This window comes from Sphaeroforma arctica (genome assembly GCF_001186125.1).
Source record: "Sphaeroforma arctica JP610 unplaced genomic scaffold supercont1.57, whole genome shotgun sequence".
Taxonomy (NCBI): Eukaryota; class Ichthyosporea; order Ichthyophonida; genus Sphaeroforma; species Sphaeroforma arctica.
In genome coordinates this window covers 143,763-163,203 of record NW_014040501.1, presented here as the reverse complement: position 1 = coordinate 163,203, position 19,441 = coordinate 143,763, and the positions used below count along the sequence as shown (strand labels likewise).

The 19,441-nt window shown below is 39.1% G+C and overlaps 3 protein-coding genes and 1 pseudogene across 4 annotated transcripts; 3 read left to right on the top strand and 1 right to left on the bottom strand.

Annotated features, from left to right (window-relative positions):
* Window positions 1-137: 137 nt before the first annotated feature.
* Window positions 138-210, top strand: SARC_30032 (annotated as a pseudogene). Its single transcript has one exon. The product of its transcript is annotated as a tRNA-OTHER (tRNA).
* A 3,715-nt stretch (window positions 211-3,925) lies between these two features.
* Window positions 3,926-5,566, top strand: SARC_01460 (hypothetical protein; the record flags this gene model as incomplete). The annotated part of the gene is made up of 6 exons (XM_014304837.1): window positions 3,926-4,040; window positions 4,247-4,302; window positions 4,501-4,573; window positions 4,758-4,912; window positions 5,067-5,250; window positions 5,451-5,566. 6 exons carry the CDS (start codon window positions 3,926-3,928, stop codon window positions 5,564-5,566), a joined length of 699 nt encoding a protein of 232 aa, XP_014160312.1.
* A 2,798-nt stretch (window positions 5,567-8,364) lies between these two features.
* On the top strand, window positions 8,365-12,364 carry SARC_01459 (hypothetical protein). Its single transcript, XM_014304836.1, has 7 exons — window positions 8,365-8,908; window positions 9,371-10,191; window positions 10,379-10,506; window positions 10,826-11,021; window positions 11,159-11,340; window positions 11,504-11,784; window positions 11,923-12,364. Exons 1-7 carry the CDS (start codon window positions 8,485-8,487, stop codon window positions 12,108-12,110), a joined length of 2,220 nt encoding a protein of 739 aa, XP_014160311.1. The 5' UTR covers window positions 8,365-8,484; the 3' UTR covers window positions 12,111-12,364.
* Window positions 12,365-12,643: 279 nt separating this feature from the next.
* SARC_01458 (hypothetical protein) lies at window positions 12,644-17,742 on the bottom strand. The gene is made up of 9 exons (XM_014304835.1): window positions 17,361-17,742; window positions 16,676-16,882; window positions 16,223-16,382; window positions 15,440-15,904; window positions 14,970-15,151; window positions 14,579-14,777; window positions 14,186-14,394; window positions 13,827-14,030; window positions 12,644-13,553 (listed from the first exon to the last, which is right to left on the bottom strand). The coding sequence occupies exons 1-9, from the start codon at window positions 17,544-17,546 to the stop codon at window positions 13,245-13,247; spliced, it is 2,121 nt and encodes a 706-aa protein (XP_014160310.1). The 5' UTR covers window positions 17,547-17,742; the 3' UTR covers window positions 12,644-13,244.
* Window positions 17,743-19,441: the final 1,699 nt, after the last annotated feature.

Below are 19,441 nucleotides of genomic sequence, written 5' to 3'. Positions count from 1 at the left end.
TCGATATTACGAGGATGGCAAGCCTCATCGAGTTCCATATGATCATATCCTCTGACAGGGTTAGGTTTCAAGAGGATGGTCAATGGTAGCATCAGAGCTATAGAGATTAAATGTTGAAATATTGCCTCTCTTACCAGTGGTAACTGGCTTAGTGGTAGACGTACTGGCTGGTAAACCAGTAAGTCTCGGGTTCGAAACTCGGCGCGTAATTTTATCAATATATAAACGTGTGGAAAGCTAACATAAATACTTTTTTTAAACCAGTTTAAAACTGCGTGCATAATTCTGCTACATTCGGGATTCACATACTCCAGCGTACGATCCTAGCGAGATCACTTATAAAAATGTGCTCATCTTCAGTGACACGACAAGGATACCGCTGCAATTAAAAATCATTGGTTGGATGCTTCACCCCAAATCTTGTGGCGCAACCAGGAACCCAGTTTTTCTCAGATTGTGATGGAAGGTAGTGGAATATGCAAGTTCCGGTGTCATTGATTTGGCAATGGATTAATTTATTCGATAACTGAAGCAACCATGGCGATGTTACTTGTTCTGATTGACATATTCAAGAAATATTAAGCCCTCCTTGCTGTAGTGCTTCAAAATGATACAATCGTGGTGCTAGTATATATAAAAAGTTAAAATTGATTACTTGTAATAATGTCTCCATTCGGGCTCTCGCTAAGGCGCCTTATCAGGTAATAGTATACACGGCATCATTTGTAACAAATATCGTGGATTATAGCTACTTTATGAGATTTTATGAGATTCCCTGATCTATAAATACGCTGTACCAGACTTTGTAATTTATGTTTTAACCGTATGTCTTTTCAATTTGGTTAACATATGGAGATGAATATTATTAAGTGCACTAAATTTTGTAACTATTACGGAAATTCAAATATCGTGGGACAAAATTACACGTTGCCAACCCATATCTAGCTATTGTTGCTTAAAGTTACTTATTATCAGCCTGGCTAGCTACGGCGCTATGACTCAGAAATTAGGATACATATGTACTAAGTAACTACTACATACCGAGGCAGTTTGAATAGTCCAATATTTCAGTGCCAAATCCCCCCTGGGTTTTTGGACTTTGTCTATATTTTATTTCCGCTACATATAAATAAATATCAAATATCCGAAACACGCACAATCGCACATTTGCACGTATTTGTTACTACTACGTTGTATTTATTGCTTTTCGCCGTTGAGAGATATCTATTAGTCAGTAAAATGCAAGGCTGGACCCAAGCTGACTAGATCAAGGCATCAAACATTCAAGGTTGTCAGAAGCCAAATTAATAAAGTCCCCCTTTCCCCACGGCCTAATAGTAGGCCCAAAGTAAAATTGATAGTCGCGACTCGCGACCCGCGACCCATGCAAATTCAAAATGTTGGAACCCTTTCCAGCTTTTAGGCTCCCTTCTCATCTTCTTGTGCGAGTTGATAGGAGAAGTAGGATTTGAAACTTGAGAATTGAGAGTTGAGACGTCACTTAGAACTGGAGACTTGAGTCTTGAGAGCCTTGGGCTCATATCTGATATCACTGATCAGGTCTTTCTATTTTTATTTTTAAAAATAGCAGTCCTTCGGAAGTTCAGGTTCACAGGCTGGCTCAGACTTCACCACTTCCTTCTGCCTTTTTATTTATTTTTTTGTTTAGTTTTTATTGTCTGGATTTGAAACTTGAGTCTTCAGAGTTGAGACGTCCCTTGAGACTTCTTCAACTACACCACCTCCAGGTTCCTTATGCCTTTTTATTTATTTATTTTGGTACTGTTTTGTTTTTATAAAAAAACATTACTAGAGTGTATATTTTGAAACAAACAACAACAATTAGTCGGAAAATATTTAAATATTACTCCACCGACGATATCCGACATGTCCGGACGACAGGTATTTGTTTTATTGCCAAAAACAAAAACAAATTCAGTTTTATGTCCTCACTCTCTCACATGAATATTTTAGAATACTGACCCCTGTAAAAAGCAGTCACACAGGTATTTCCAAATGTTTCCAACTATCTATTAAAAAAATAATAGGAAGACATGTCTTTGACCTTTGTCGTTTTGCAAGGTCTTCAAAAAATATTTAGAGGTCCAGGAAAACTGGAAATTACATAGAGAATTTTTTTTCTGATACATAACAACAACTACAATTTTTTGGAGGGGTGTTCGACTTCATTTTGAATTTGGACTCATCGCCCCTTCACCTCTACAATGGAATACAGTCAATACACCTTCGAATAAGAATTAAAAAAATTGAAAAATTCTTTGACTACATTCATATAAATTTTATAGCCTCCTAAAATAAAACACCGCTGACGTCGGTGGGGAACTAAAAGCTCCGAAAGGTTGGGCGGGAAATACGTGGAATTTTGTTTTATTATTATTTTTGTTTTAAAAAACAAAACCGAATCCCAGTTCCGAGCAAACAATAGTAAATGGGCATCATCGTATCTCTCCTCGAATAGTAATTAAACTGCACATGGGCAATAATTTTATTTCGGTCAACATTTATTGCATCATTGTAGTTTTTATTTTTTTCTTCATTTTGTAATTCTCTATAGCAAGCTTCAACGTATCTCTCTTCCACTGCTGGTATCACATCGTGATTCTTGTATTGGGCCTTTCAATGTTCTTGTAAAGGGTCTCAAATGGGCATAAAAAGTGTCATTTATTTCCTTATTTGGAAAAAATATAGTTCCGAGGGACCTAATAGCTAAAGCTTTTAGTGATGAAACATAGAACTACTCACACATTCAGATTGATGAAGGTCACTTATAAAATTTTATTAATTTTCAGGTTTTTAAAAACATAGGCAAGACCAATAAAGTAAAACCGAAAACAGTAGAATAAATTTCCAATTTTGGTTTTTCATTGGCTTTAAAACAATATATATATATAAAACAAAAAAAGCAAAAGAAACAGCAATATAATTTTTTTTTTAAAAGCAAACCATACCAGAACACGAAAGAAAAAAAACAAAAGCCAACAGTAGAAAAATAAAAAATAAATTGACACTTAGCATCCTGGCAACGCCGCAACAGAGGTCAAAGGATACTAAATATTCATCATGAGTATTTATACAAATATGTACTATTTATCCGTGAGTGTGTGTAGCCGTGTGCCCGTGCCCCTTTCTTGTGTGTATAAATTCAAATAAAATTGAAGTGTACATAAAGATGCTAAATAAAATGACGTGTCAACGGCCCAACTGATGAGGCAAATATGAATTGAAACCTATATTTATTGGAGTGTTCTTCAATCATTTCAGATCCTCCTTTCAAACAAATATATTTGAAAGTATATATCTTTCTAGGGCTACAAATGAGTTGTCAGGTGGTGTTTACGAAGTTGTGGCGAATTTTAATTGAATCGAGATGAACCATTTCACCATTGTTTATTTTCACTTTCACTCAGCGATCAAATATTCATAATGCGAAATTCATCTTCTATCCCTCTAGTCTAAAAAGTTAGTTAAATAGTAAACTTTCAGTGACTCCACAATCTGCCCAGCCGAACATATATACTAATAGACAGACATACGTTTCGTGTCGATCGAATCGGGTTGAAAACTCTCGCAATATATTTCGGAATCCGTGACAAAATTAAGTTTCCAGTAGTGTTTTATCGCCCAAAAGTACGATGTTCGTAGCAGGTCATTCAGTGACAACGAAACTAATTTTTTTGTAGCAAGTCATTTAGTGACAACAAAACTAAAAGTTAAGATAATACAAGAAATAAACACCTCGTTTCGTTTTACTTTTAAATCACTGCGTGTCGCGCAGAATAGCTCATCTAGGCCCAACAATTGCTCCATTGTGTTCATGTGAATTTTTGTTTTATTTTAAACAATGTGTATATGTGGACATTGCGTCACATTGTATTTACAGACTTCACCACTACACTACTTCAACATGACACTGCCCATGTGTGCGGGGTATGATGTAGATTCATCTGCTAGAACACTCGCGAAACGTCTAGAGGATATGCAATCTCTTGAATCACCTACAGAGGATCAACAAACCATCGGTATTCTAGAAATGAACGCTACTTTCATTTCAGATCCAAGTTTTCAAACGTATCTATTTTCTTGCCAGGATCCCGACCCATGACACTTTCTTTGTGAACTTTAAAGAGAATTGATAATATTCTAGTTAACTTGGTTGAATATCAACCTCACACTCGTAATACCGACTGATCTTTAATTGATAATGACTTTCAATACGAACATACAGGCAATGGAGCGACATTAAAGGGTAGCGCAACTGACTTGACAGTACTTAATTTTAAGGTAAAGACTCTATTATGTAGAATGCTAAACCCTCTATACGCAAGCCTTCTCGTTGATATTCGGAACACGGCAGTCTACATGACGTATCAACTAAATATACAATGAACCCATTGAATAGTAAATGTATCACTTAAATGCACCTAGTGGCAATATTAATTATTACTTACCCAATACCTCATTCTTCGATTTGGATCGCAGCATACATTACCGCAATTGCATGAAAACAACGATGGATGGTCACATGTTACGCGTTGTCAAGCTTGTGTATCCGGTATGAGCCGTGAATTTTAATGTATGGATATGTGCTTCTTATCAATTATATCTGCGGGGTTGCAGGTTTCAAATTAAGTCAAAATTGAGGCTGGCAAACTCAATGAGCACCATCTTTCAAGTTAGCACAGAACAGAGAACGTATACCAATGACGATCTACATCAATTTCTCTTTCAATCAACAGCAAATACCGAGCTGGAGCCTAAAATAAAGTCACTGTCGGCAACTCAGTACGAGCACTTCTTCTCGGAGCAAGCCAGACAGTACGACGAATTGCACAGGCAAATCCATCAACTGTTGGAATTACTCGCCGACGGACCTGAAAGAAACGCTCGCGATGTATGCCAATGTCGGTATCAGTTTATTCATCATGATAGCTGTATATGCGGCTTCTCTGTTGCCAGTCGACGATTTTCAGGTCAAGAAAACAAAATTTTCGTGGAACCTAATTATACTTCATGTGTTGCATCGTTTTTGTAATCATCTACTACAGTCGGAAGCGAAACAAATGCTAGACAGAATACACAATCTTATTAACGACAGTATAGATGAGGCGTTGCAAAAGCACGGGACCGGCGCCAGCACTGGCGCGAAACGTAGAAGACAACTACCGCCTGCAGCGCACTCTATACTCAAGAAGTGGCTGTACGAGAATCAGGACTGTCCATATCCATCAGGTAGTTTCGTCACTCCTGTTTTCTTCTGCCGCGGAAAAATACTGGCTGATTTTATTACTTTAACAGCTAACATGCGAAAATGAACCCCCGGGCAAAGATGTACCTCTATATCAATACAGTTTATCTCAGTGTTCTTTATTCAATATCGCGCGCGCTGACACTACGAAATGTACGTTTCATAATTCATTTATACAATATAGATGAACAGAAGCAGCAACTTGCCGAGGAGTGCCAGCTTGAGATACAGCAAATACGGAATTGGTTCGCTAACACCAGAAATCGGAAACGCCACTTATTCGCACAGACGAAAACATAGTGGCCCTCATTGTGGAGCTTTTGGGAACGATATTCTCTTCAACTATGCACGTTATCAAAACAATCGATGTGAGGCACATGTCATATGCCGCATACTAAATATATATTGAAACACACAGGTTTGATACTATAGAGAAGATTCAGATATAGGAGCCTGATAGTGCCGAATAAATCATATTTAAGATCTAACCGTCGGCAATATACACTGTTAGCTGGATGACATAGAAACATAAACATAACAACAATCGAATTATTGTAAACGGTGTGTATATTAGAAAATCATTCAACGTTTAAAGGGCATAACAAAGAAGCGCCCGCAATTAGAGCAAGTATCGCAGCTACAATACGCCCGCTTTGCAAGTATGCCGGAGTCGCTCTTCAGTAGATTCTATTCTTGAAGACGTAATCGGATATAGTGACTAAGGGCCCCTATATCCAGGTGAGAAATCATCATTTAAATTACCTCTACGAATAATTTGATCTCCAAGAATAAGAAGGGCATAAAACAGTATTTAGGTCCAGAAGTACGAGTCAGTAATGTCGTTAAACTAGAGCATGTATGACCGGTTGTGTAAAATAATTTTAGGTACAAAGGTACGCGTCAATAATGTCGTTAAACTAAAGAATGTTTGACAGATTGAGTGATATATACAATCGAATACGTATACATTTAACTAAATAGATATTTACATATACGGATATACAGACAAACAGGCATATTTATATAAAACAAACATCTACATATGACTATATCAAATGCTTCATACCTATATATGGCCAAACTTACATAACAATATGTATATATTATCATATATATATATAATATATATGGGTGTGTGTGTGTTCACATATTTATATGAAATGTGTATATATATACTATATCCATTTACATATATACAATATACATTTACATATATAAATATATGGTATATATATACTATATCCATTTACACACACATATATATATATATATATAAATTCATATTTTTCAATACATATATCTAAATTTATATATAGATATATATATCTATATATGAATATATAATATAAACATATATATATATGGGCATAAATATAAATCTACACATTCATATATAAATATATATACATATACATCTATATATATATACAGACATATACATGTACATCTATATATATATACCTAGACATATATATACATATATCTATTATGTATATAAATATACATATTCATATATAAATATACATATTCATGTATAAATATATAATATAAACATATATATATAGGCATAAATATAAATCTACACCTACATATATATATACACATACACAGACATATACATCTATATATATATACCTAAACATATATGAATATATGTATATACATATATCTATTATGTATATAAATATACATATATATATATAAACATACATATTAAATATGTAATTAAATAAATCTATATCTATATAAATATACGTATACATGAGTGTGTACACACACACACACACACATATATATATATATATGCATACATGTTTAATATATATATATATATATATATTATTTATGCATACATGTTTATATATATATATATATATATATTTATGCATACATGTTTATATATAGATATGTATATATATTAATTTATACATTCGTATACATATGTGTGTGTACACACACACATTTATATATATATATCTATATATACTTTTTCAAAGCATTCATTCGCTGCGAATAGATAAGCGAGGACAAATATTAAGCGCAACCATAACTGCGGAATATTAATGTACCTAATTTATCAATTGATTAGAATACTGCATTCACCTGTAAGGACGATTTATGTGTTTATCTACAGTGCATAAGTAGATATTATCTGCCACCCTGTTTGTACAGAAAGAAGCTGTTGATGAACAAATATTAAGCGCAACTATAACTGCGGGATATTTATGTACCTAATTTATCAATTGATTAGAATACTGCATTCACCTATATGGACGATTTTATGTGTTTATCTACAGTGCGTAAGTAGATTTTATCCGCCACCCTGTTTCTACAGAGAGAAGCTGTTGATGGATATGTATTTATTCACAGTAGTTGTAAAAACATTAAAAATATTAAAAACTTTCAGCAGTGTGGATAAAAAAAGGGAAGAATTACTTCCGTTGAATAATCATGTGTTTACGTACTGAAGGACGAGCTGAAAAGAAATAATTCTTGCGAAAGGTAAAAATATAATCGAGAACAGACGATTTTGGCGGACATTTAGCTCACCTTACGGCTTCCATAACTCAGGACGCACTGCACACTGAAGCAATGATAGAAAACATGCATAAGGGCGCAGTACGTTCTCTCATAGCCTAAATTAAATATAAATACAAAGGGCTATGGTTCTCTCATATATATTTTGGACATAATGATTTTTTAATAAAAAATGAAGACCCAAAAAGACCCAAAAATACCCAAAAATACCCGCCCTCAAAATATCATACATATGTATTGGCATCGCCATAAACAGTGTGAAATTTTAACAAAGTGAGCATTCTCGATTGACAGCTGATAACGAACCATTTGCTTTTTTTTTTTTTGCTTCTTCTTGACAGTTTGCATTCTGCGGCGGAATGCCGGGCTGCCTTGGTCTCGGACTCTCGGTAGTTAAAAAAATACAGCCATCAAGAGTTGTGGCTTGTACTTCCACTTGGAAAATATGTATGTTAAGTGGATACTGTGTAGTGGTATTTTTTAATATTTTTTAGACTGCACAACTAGTAGTATCGAACAAACCCGATTCTGAACGGAATATAACAAGAAGTCGACGTTCGTGCAAACATGCCAGAGTACAGGATTACACTTGTGCACTTAGTTTAAACCATACACACTAAAACCCACTCGCGCACAGACTTAGGCTTGCAATACTCAGTCTTATCCCAAGCTTCTCCAAAATGACCAGCACGAGCAACTTCGCGACATACGCAACGCACGCTATCAATGCGGCGAAAGACCTCACCATCGGCTCTGGGTCACTGCGTATGACTTATGTGAACTTTGTCACAGGGCCCTGGACTCTGCTCTTGTTCCCTTTCCATGTATTGCGAGTAGCGCTGCTCCGTACGCTACTCACATACAATGGATGGACTACCAGACCTCACGCGACATCGACTATGGTATACTTCTTGGTTCTTAAGTTGCTAGTCATGTTCCCAGTTCCCACATTCCAGTCTTTGCAGAAGTCTATGCCGTGCTTGCCCGTGCCCTCTCTGAAGGAATCATGTGATCAATTCATTACATCCGTAGAGCCCCTCCTCACACCTGAGCAATTGCAGAAAACCAAAGATGACTTGCAACGCTTCCAAACGAATGGCACAGGTAAGTGCACTACGGAGCCTCACACTGCCGTATCGACGTCAGGTTTGGTGTGTTTTGATATTGAGCTGTAATACTGTATACATAGAGTTGAACAAGTCGAATGACATGGGGGAAAATCAGTTCTGTTTTTATGAAAGTGTTGTTTCCGAGAGATACCCTGTCCCAAGTATGTTGTTCTCGCTCAATCAGTACAGTGGGTGTATCCAGTTTTATTCTTTTTCCCCACAACTTTGATTGAAGTCATCTCGCTTTTACTACTCTTCAATTTTGAATAAACTGTATGCATAGTATTCCTATATACTTATTGTGCGGACTCGTCCGACTACAGCAATTTTGTGTACGCGAGCCAAACTAGATGGTCCGTTTGAGAAGCTCTTGTAAATCTTCTTCAGGCCCAATGTACTACATTTACCTGTATGTATGCAAGCTCCTAATTCGTATCTATAAACTACATTATCCCAGGACAACAACTGCAATCCACCCTGCAGTATCTGTACTGGTCTAAAGACAATTGGCTGAGTGATATTTGGCTCAGAGCTGCCTATCTTATGACCCGCGAGTTCTTACCCTGTGCGGCCAGTTGGTATTCGTCCGACCTCATGCCATACTTAAGAGAGCAACACACGAAGAATCAAGCCGAACGGTCAGCTACTTTGATATATGCAACACTGAACATTAGAGATCATGTGCTTAACAAGCGCGACTTTGAGGGCTTGTACACCGCAGTTGCAATGCCCCTATGTATGAACGGATACCAGGATACATTCGGTACTACCCGTGTGCCAAAGAAAGGCGAAGATTTCCTGGAACATCACCCTCAGTCATCCTACATCACAGTGTTGTGTCAGAACTTTGCTTTCAAGGTAGAGGTGGTACACAAAGACGGATCACGTGCGAGTGTGAAGCAACTGCAGCATCAGTTCGAGTACGTGATGGCCACCGCAAAGGCCATGAAAGAAGATGGCGTGGAGCCAAATGATGTGTGTGTGCTCACCTCACAAAATAGAGACGTCTGGGCGGATGAACGCGAGGCGCTTATCCAGTCGTCTGCAGAAAATGCGCAGAAGTTGCATACGATCGAATCGAGTGCGATTGTCCTATCTTTGGACCACGAATCTCCCGTGCCGAGGGGGGATAAGAAGAACTTGAACTTGGATGAGTACGCGACAGCTATGCAACACAATCATGGACAGAACAGATGGTTCGATAAGTCTATGAACATAATCACTTTTCCCGACGGATATGCTGCTGTCCAGTTTGAACACAGTTTTGCCGATGGATCGGTATGTATATTTGCTCAGCTTTTAACTGAGCAATTTATGTTGTTTCGATGACGTTCGTGAAAATGTATTTACATGTTTCTAAATTGGTCGAGCAGTTGATGGCAACAACATATTTTCTAGTATGTCTTGTTATTTAGAAATACAATTGAAAATTTATATTTATCCATTAATTTTTGTTTTGTTACAGGTGAACGGTCACCTTTGGGAAGCCATCCTGCTTTTGGAGGCACGCATGTACAAGCATGTATATAGCAGAGTACAACGCATCAGCGCTGAGAAGAAGAAGAAATGCCCTGTGCCAATTCACGATAAAATGTATGAATGTTGATTGCCATTACAACGTCATTGCTGCCATTTGTGCTTACATGTCATATGGTGTCTATTGCATATAAGGGTATTTAACATGTCGTTTGCGATATCTTTGAATTTAATAAGTGTTTTGGATGTTATATCGTGTATTAGAATCCCGATTAATTTATTTCGACTGATGTATCCAGATGATTTTAGCTTGCTCCCTGACGTACGTTGCTCGGGTGTCTGTAGGACGGCGCCAATGGGACACCCTAATGTAAGTCGTTCATCAATTCATATTACTTACGGTCGACTTGTCTTTCTTTCTCCCCCTACCAAATAGTGCCAAGGAGAACGCCCGCCAGACAAACAACCGGCTTGATCTACCCACAGCTATTCAATTCGATCTAACACCGCGTTCACAAAAAGCGTGCCAGGTGGCGCAGGAAACCATCAAGCGCGAATTGAAAGATGTCTCTCAGGGCTGCCTTATTAAGACTGGGCTCGGGAAAAGTCATTTCAAGAAGCTCAAGATGTCGGTATGTATCCAGTTGCGAATGAATTCTTCCCAGTGTGTAGGGTGTTCTCTATGTGCATGTTATTAGCGGTTGATATGCCGGAGGATTCGATCATAGTCTAACCTGATTCACCGTACATCCACTCATGTTCCTTGCAGCCCGATGCCTTCCTGCAAATGGCGCTCCAATTGGCGCACAGGCGTGTCATGGGCTATTATACCTTGACGTACGAACCAGTGTCCATGCGCGCATGGAGGCTGGGAAGAACCGAGACCAACCGAGTGCTGTCGAACGAGAGCAAGAAGTTCTGTGACGCGATGATCGCTCGCGAAACCAATAGGTAAGCAGACCACCAGTTTCGTCTTCATTCGTTATGGATGTGTTCAAAGTTTGATGGTTCGTTTTTTTATTGATTGAGATGTCCTTGCATGGGTTTTAGATAGTTCAAGCAAGGTTAAATCATATGTCTAACGAACTTGAATCGAATTTCTATACTCGATCAGTGCGGACGCCCCCACAAGTGCCGAAACGATAAGTCTACTGAAGGCTGCCGAGAAGAAGCACGTGAATCGTATCCGTTCGGCTATGTTTGGAAAGGGTGTCGATCGACACATTATGAGTATGAAAATTGTTGCGATGTCCCAAGGATTGGACATCAAGGACATGCTTGACGGTCCTGCCTTTACCTTGCCATGGGGTCTAGTTACGACTACGACGCCCCTGCTTTTCGGTCCCAAATACAAGCAGCTGTACTCAAGCTTGGAAGAATCTGTAGTCACTGTTGGTATGTATTCTCCTCAGTCGCCTATATATGGAACATAACGTGTATTTGCTTGCTGTGTTGTTGGCGAAGCTACTATCGTCGTTGCTGAAACGTTTGAATTACGAATACTGACAAGCACTTGCAAATTTTATTTTATAGGAGGAGGCTTTACCTCTTATCAACCAGATTCTCTTGGTATGGCGTACTTCTTCTACGATGATGGTATGTCGTTCCACACCACCGTACGAGTTGGTGATAAAATAAAGGATGCGGAAGCAACACGGCTTCAGTTCCAGGATGCCGTGGTTCAAGCCATGGATGAAATCTATGCTCTGCACAAAGAATAAGTCCAGTGAAACTCCAGTTGTTTCCAAAATTTGACATCCGTATATATATGCCAAGAATGAAAAGCTTCATTTGAGAACAATCAAAAGGGCGAGCGGGAAAGTGTGAAGTTCTGGGAACATCACGCTGCTGCTCTCTCGCAAATGCAATTAGTGTGATTGCGAAATACTCCGTTTTCCGGTAATGTAATCCGATTGTAATGGAAAAATTAAGCGACGAAAGAATTCATCAATAATTAAATGATAACAAACCAGTGCTTCTTATATACGGTCCCGGTGGACATCCAGAAAGCTCTTCCCTGTAGGAGCTGATGAGAAATTATCGACAAACATGTTGTGCCAATGCGGCCTGCTTCATATCAACGAGATACACTCCCTGCATTCGAACTTGAAATCTTTGCGATCACTTTTATGTTTGAAGTTCGCTGTATTTGTCAACTTCTCTCTTCTTCTTTGTAAGCGTGTTCATCCTGAGATACACTCCCTGCATCCAAACTTGGAATCTTTGCGATCAATGAATATGTTACATAAGAGTTCGCTATTTTTGTCAGCTTCTCCCTTTTTATTTGTACCCTTAAGCAGTGATGTAAAAATACAAAGTGTGTACGCAAGTAAATATATACTGGATGAACGCTATGTATTATCGAATTGTGAAGGAGACCTTTTTACGCTTGCTTACAACTCAGATTTTTTTAATCCCATTTATCAGTAGATTTGTCGTTCTCAAACGTCTATTTCTTTGCTTGTGAAGTAATGACCCTCGACACTCGTGAAGTTGAGAGTCGTGCAGGGTCCCTAGGGATTCTCCTAGATCCTCTTACGGGGATCACCACCCTCCACCATCCCTCTGGATGTCTCTCCCTCCGGAAGAGAGATATACGGTCCCTTGGACCGACCAAACCCCTACGGGGTAATATACATATATATACATTTATATCATAGCTACTTAGTTACCATCTTCCTCCTATAAGATATCCATATTTACCCTTCTCACATATAGATTTATCATCTCACTTATAGGGTACCCTTGTCGACCGCTATAACCAAGCATACATTATCGGCATATGCCTCCATTATTAATAGTTATTTTTGTGTGTATGTACCAACCGTAGGCAAGCGCACCATCCATCTACCTTTTTAGTTTTCCGCCTCGCTTCCGCTGGTAAGTTTGTTCAGTTGGAAGTCGGGCACCTCGTCTACCAAAGCGTGGAGCTGTTTCCATTTTCTGATTTTCTTAAAATCTACTACAGGCTCCGATTGAACCACATACACTTCCTCAAACCAAGAACAGAACCTTTCTACATCCTCAAACGTGCTATACGTTCCACAGCTCACACGAACCGTTCCTAAGTGCATGCCCTCAGCAGTATCCAGGTCATCGCCACAAGAAGTCTTCTGACGTGCAAACTTCTCTACCTTGTCTTCTCCTATCTTGAGGTACATGTCCTACAATCGAGGGTTAAGAGATCTTGTTGGCATAACATTCAGATCATCATACGTGTCTGTTGGTGGACAAAATGGCTCATACTACATACCCGCCTGAAATGGGCAATTGCACGTGGATAAATATATATGAACTTTCAAATACGCTAAGGCGCACAATGATCGACAGAAATAGTCGCTTACCACTCCACCGGGACTAAACCTGCAAAATAAGCAAATACACGCAAGTACATGCATATGTTAAGCACAGATTGCTTGACAGAGAGCGGCACTTACCACTCCACCGGGATTGCAATGCGCTCCTGTGCGCACGTGAAAGCCGGCCTCGGCAGAAGCCATTTGTATTGTGTGATAGCCTATCGGGGACGAATCGTAGTTGTATGCACTGAATGTGACTATGTGGCCCTGGTCTTGCTCGGCGTTGTCTGTTTCCCATTTGCCAAAGACTTGTACCACGGGTTGTCCATTGAAGTGTTTCAGCTTTTTGGTGGATGATGGATTGGTGAAAGTTAGTCCTTCTGCAGACATTCGTAACCGGTTTGCAAAATACGTAGCAGCATCGCATGCAAGTGACAACCAACGTAATAATACAGCGACACGGCTGTCAAGCGCAAACTGATTGAGAAGACTCTTACCTGACTTAAACGCTTATACAAATGTCTCGAGAGCGTGTGTGTATGTGCTGCAATATTATCCATCCCAAGCTCTCGCAATGCGGCGAAACCATATTTCAGCGCAGCGATGGAAAGGAAGCTCAGTGTACCGTCTTCAAAGCGAGTGGCACGTTTACGCGCAAACTGAACAAAATGCTTCTTGATGGTCGCTAGGATGACTGTGCCTCCACCTGAGTGTTAAAATTTAAGAGAGGACAGATTTGGATTAGTATAACGGCAATACACATGATTGTCAAGGCCCAGTGGAACCCAAAATGGCGATGTATGACTGCCTTTATCGCTAATCGAAGTGGCACAAGGAAATAATAAGGTCACATAGCGGGCGAGAACAACTTCTACCGTTGGCTGACATACCGAAGTACGACCGTTGTAGTAATGGAAGAGTGTCATTGCGAGCGATAAGGCAACCGAGACCAGAGGGGAAGCCAAACATTTTATAGAAAGAAACATCGACAAACGATGGTTTATGTAAACCTAGATCTAATTTTTGAGTCGGAACGAAGGCGGCGGCATCCAGTACCACTTTCCAGTCCCGCTTGCCACACATTCCTACCTGAATTCGATTGCAGGACAAAGTATGTGAGCACGTGTGCCTACAAGACTGATTGAACGTATAGCAGTGATGAGCAAGAGGCGAACATCCATCAATCAACAAAGGCGCCACTTCGGATGTTATGTTTCACAGACTTCGACGCAGATGCTAACTCGTCGATAGACAAGTAAACAGGAATTGACATATGTTTACCTTTTCGATTTTCTCAATCCAGTCCAGTGGATATTTGACACCGCAGAAGTTATCTTCGGGTGGATATGCAAATAAATTGTACGTTTTACGGTCCTCGTTCATGTATGCGTTTCCACAATGTTCATCAGACAGGTTTAACTGGTCCCAAGAACTCGGGTCCTCTGTTGGAGTTTCAGGGATAGCTGTACAAACATCAATGCATACGTGGATTATATAATAGTTGTACAAACATAAATTATAATGGCCGGACCTAGGAATTAATACCATGCATAAAGCTAACGCCAAATAACAGCAAGCAAACACGAGACAAGCACTATGCTGACGTCCTCAGATGTAGGCGAGGTGTACAGGACACATTGCACCTATCACAGAGTGAAGCAAATATGCTATCAAGCGCTGAATGTGATTCGCAATGCATACTCGATGTCACAACAGTTAATCTCGCGGGAAAGCAATAGCCGATAACATACCACCGTGATTGCACTTCTGATCTAGACAGCGCTCCACCTCCTTATCAGTCATGACTTTAATGGTCGCTTTCTTGGCATGCGCATACTCGCGTATACCTACGACACTGTTATGGTTGACATTCAAGAATGCAAACGTGGACTTCTCGGTAAAAGGAAAACACTCTCCGACAATCTTCAAAGCTCCCGTGGCACCACTTGTGAATACCACACTGTACTCTTTTTCATCGGCGTTGAAGTGGTCTAGCACGTGTTTGCGTGCTGCGTTTAGTTCGTGCTCCGTGGCTTCACTCGATGGAGAGTGCGAGTGTGAGTTGCCGAAGAGAGTAGTCTGCAGTTCTAATAGGCAGTTGCCCACTTGCGTCTCTCGGTATTGACCAGACCCCGTGTAGTCGAGATATACCTGATCGCCCATACGTTTGAAGTCCTTGGTGCGGATGTTGTAAATGGCATTCTTATAACCGTATTCTGTACAGGGAGAATGACGAATATATATACATTCATATCTCAATTCATATCATTTATATTGTAGGTTTGCGTCTAGACACCGATAACTCAACTTTCACATCTAAAAGCCAGCACTCATCAATCGGTTAGGGCAGAGTATTCAAATACAACATATTGATACACCATCTTAGCAACACAGACGGTCTATGTATATAAGCGTTTGCGTACAAGTTGACGTTCTGCGAGTAGAATTGTGTTAAAGCACTCGTGCCTACACCTGCTAATATTTGGTATATATGGCCGCATTATGCAGCGAAATTAATATACTAATGTACTCACCAGACCCATGCTCTTCCATGAATTCTGCTTTGCGCTGCTTCATGATATCTTCTGGGATGTTAAAAGCAGGTGGTGGCTTGGCCGCTGGAGCATTTCGGTTCACCCAACCTACCAGCTCAGGTGAATCTTTGTACAGCAAATTGTTTTTAATAGCGTACTCCTGTGTAATGGTAGTAAAATAGAGAATATATATCAGTATCTACTTTTAAGTTGAAGTATCTCCTATTTAGCTGTGTGACTGTGTCATGCAATTCACTACCTTTATATGTACATACTATTGTATATGAATATGGGTTGCTTGCCGACTTTCTGCAGATATGTGTCGCCCACCGCATTAGCAAACGAAATGCAACGGCCTTAGATATAGTTAAGCATCGCAAAATATACTTTTCAGAGAAAAACTAGCACATAAATGAAAACAATCCTTGCAGGTACAATCGTATAGCAACTCACCTGTACTTCGTCATAGTTTAACTGATCCTTGAATGCATGATAGAGCGTGAGCACAGATCCTGCTCGTCGCGTGGTATTGCACTGGATCACAGTAGGTCGGGGCAGGTTATCGAGTGTTTCAATAATGTCTTGAACAACATCTGCGTGACCGTAAGTGCGTTCGGACAACGCGATATTGACGAATTTAAATCCGAGATTCTTGATGGTCTGCGCATGTGAAGTGGAGCAGCATAAGTGATTAAGATTTGTACTCGTAGCAGGAAAGGAACTTCTATTGGATAGAACAGATTACGAATACAGCTGCACTTTAGTGCCAAAATTAGAATATCCGACAACAGTACAGCTAACACATGGTTAGAAGCATAAATATTATACATTGACCCAGCCAATTCCTCGGGTATATATATATATATATATATATATATATATATATAGCTGTAATTTGTACTTGTAGCTGGAAAAGTTGACGATTGTTTACAGATTTATCGATTTGTGTAGAAGATGTTTTCTGACTGCAATTCTATTTTTTAGAAACGTACAGCTATTTGCAAACTAATCCGGTGTCTACAGCAGAGCCTCCACTTCACACCAGCACGCACCTAGTGAAGAAAACCTGCAGCAAAGTACACCTTGATTTACCATTACTCCGATCTGCAACTCCAATGAAAAAGAAATAAAGACGTACCTCGACTGCACCCCGTTGCAAGGTGGGGTGCTCCTGATCATCTAAATCTTCCGGGTCTATTACCAATAGCCATGATTTAGCAGAGCAATCTGTGCGGAGCATATCGGCTTTCGCGGTGCCGTCACTGGCAACTAGAATCATGTTGCCATCATCGCACTCAAACTGGGTTCTCTCTTCGTTGACCATAGTGTACAAAAATGGCTGAGTGACCCAAAATATGTTCAATATAAAATATATCAATTTACTAGGCGGGAAGCGATTTAAAAGGTAAATATCAAGTATTTTATGGACTATATATATATGTAAGTTTGAATGTGATGGTTTATGATTGAAATATCTATTTATTATAGTAATTTTATACTGGCATTTATACCTAAATAGCAGTAGCACCTAATTACAATGATACCAGACTACCAGTGCCCGAAGCCCTATATTATAGTCAGGAATAGCCTCTGCACTTCATTTTTTTAATAAATTAGACCTCAGTTGACGAATGACGATTTGACTCTGTTGTAGACCCTACAAACGTATGTAGGGTTTTTAAGTTTTTAGATCGTCCTTTGTGCAATAATAAATGTGCATAGCTGTTTGATTTAGGAGGCTATGGCCTATGCTTTGTGCTGGTAAGGTAACCATACAAGTAACGCCATACCCAAATCTAATTGGTGTCGAATGCTCGTATTTTAATGAGCATTTCTACTCCGAGTTCTGCTCAAGTCTTCGCCAGAGTAGTAAATAACGCTATCAGTTCGACTTTGCTCACGCTGATTAACGATTCTACCGGTAAAATATTTGATACAACTGTATGTAAATAGTAAATACTATAAAATACATATTGCTTGATTTTTGTGGATCTACATTGGCTCTTGGGACTTGCCTGTGTCACTTCACTTCTTGTGACCATGATGCTTGAGCTACAATTATATATATATATATTGGACCCGGATCTGTACTCTAACTCTGTAGCCTGTTTAAAAAAAATATTCTGTGTTTAAGCGGCCGAGCGCTGTAGATACGACCAAACAGCCTGGTAAACGACGACGACGGAAACCGCTGAAAGAGTTAAATAAAACCCCAACGTAGTAATATAGAAAAATTCATGTATCACGTAAACCGTGTCATTTACCAGGGGAGTGGAATAGCTATGCTAATCCTGTACTCTCTCTCAATAGAGAGAGAGAGATTTTGTGGGAGAGAGCTAAAAAAAACTTGGTTCAATTGAACAAAGGCGTTGTTCCACCTCCTGCTAAGCGCCAGCACATGCGCTTCCCCCACTTTATATATATATATATATATATATATATTTGCGGAATTCGGGCGGCTACTAGTCGCCATGAGATTTGAAAGTCTGATACCAAGTGTTCTAATTCAAAATCTCAGCTCCCTTCGGAAGACGAGAAATTGTTCTTCGCACAGATATCTGGGGGATTTCCCAAGGGTCGTGTAGTCATGTCGAGTTATAAATTATTGTTCAAGCTACCGTACTGGTACATAAACAGTGTCTCGCGCCCATACGTAAACCTGACTATCAGGCATCCAGAATCACGACCTAGTAGGCTAAATCGCAGTAAAGCCTTTCAGGCTTAAAAAACACTGTAGAACCATTGTTTCCCGATAGTACTCAATAGCGGAGAGTATATATCGTTATTTCAAGGAAGCGACTTATGCTTGTATCAACATAGCTTCTGTCGTGGTCATTGTACTTAATCGGATCTACACATACTATAGTCTTGGTCTTGAACCGATTGACTTGACAGTGATATTTTTATGTTTCTGTAGATTTATAGCGATCGGAAGAAAGAAAGTTAATTCCGAAATCATGCCTGTGAACTTGTGAAGTGTGGATGTAATAATCAATGTAACCAATTATGAATGTTAAAAATGTATAAAAAATATATATATAGAAGGCTTTGTGATACAAATATTTTTACCCAAGTAAACATCGTGGACCTGTCTGAGGAGTCTGAAGGTGCTTTCATCTGTGTAAATATTTCGTTGTTTTTGTTTGGAAACAAATATAAGTAGGCTACATATATATGCTTCCTATTTTGAATTTTAGGGTTTATAAATACAAAATGAAA

What these genes read in the sequence shown, in the direction of transcription:
- SARC_01458 (XM_014304835.1), bottom strand. Translation starts at nt 17,546, where the DNA reads ATGGTCAACGAAGAGAGAACCCAGTTTGAGTGCGATGATGGCAACATG. An exon ending in GGATTGAGAAAATCGAAAAG is followed by an intron (nt 14,778 to 14,969) that starts GTAAACATATGT and finishes AATCGAATTCAG; the next exon opens with GTAGGAATGTGTGGCAAGCG. An exon ending in TGTATAAGCGTTTAAGTCAG is followed by an intron (nt 14,031 to 14,185) that starts GTAAGAGTCTTC and finishes TCCACCAAAAAG; the next exon opens with CTGAAACACTTCAATGGACA.
- SARC_01459 (XM_014304836.1), top strand. Translation starts at nt 8,485, where the DNA reads ATGACCAGCACGAGCAACTTCGCGACATACGCAACGCACGCTATCAAT. An exon ending in CTTCCAAACGAATGGCACAG is followed by an intron (nt 8,909 to 9,370) that starts GTAAGTGCACTA and finishes ACATTATCCCAG; the next exon opens with GACAACAACTGCAATCCACC. An exon ending in ATCGCTCGCGAAACCAATAG is followed by an intron (nt 11,341 to 11,503) that starts GTAAGCAGACCA and finishes ATACTCGATCAG; the next exon opens with TGCGGACGCCCCCACAAGTG.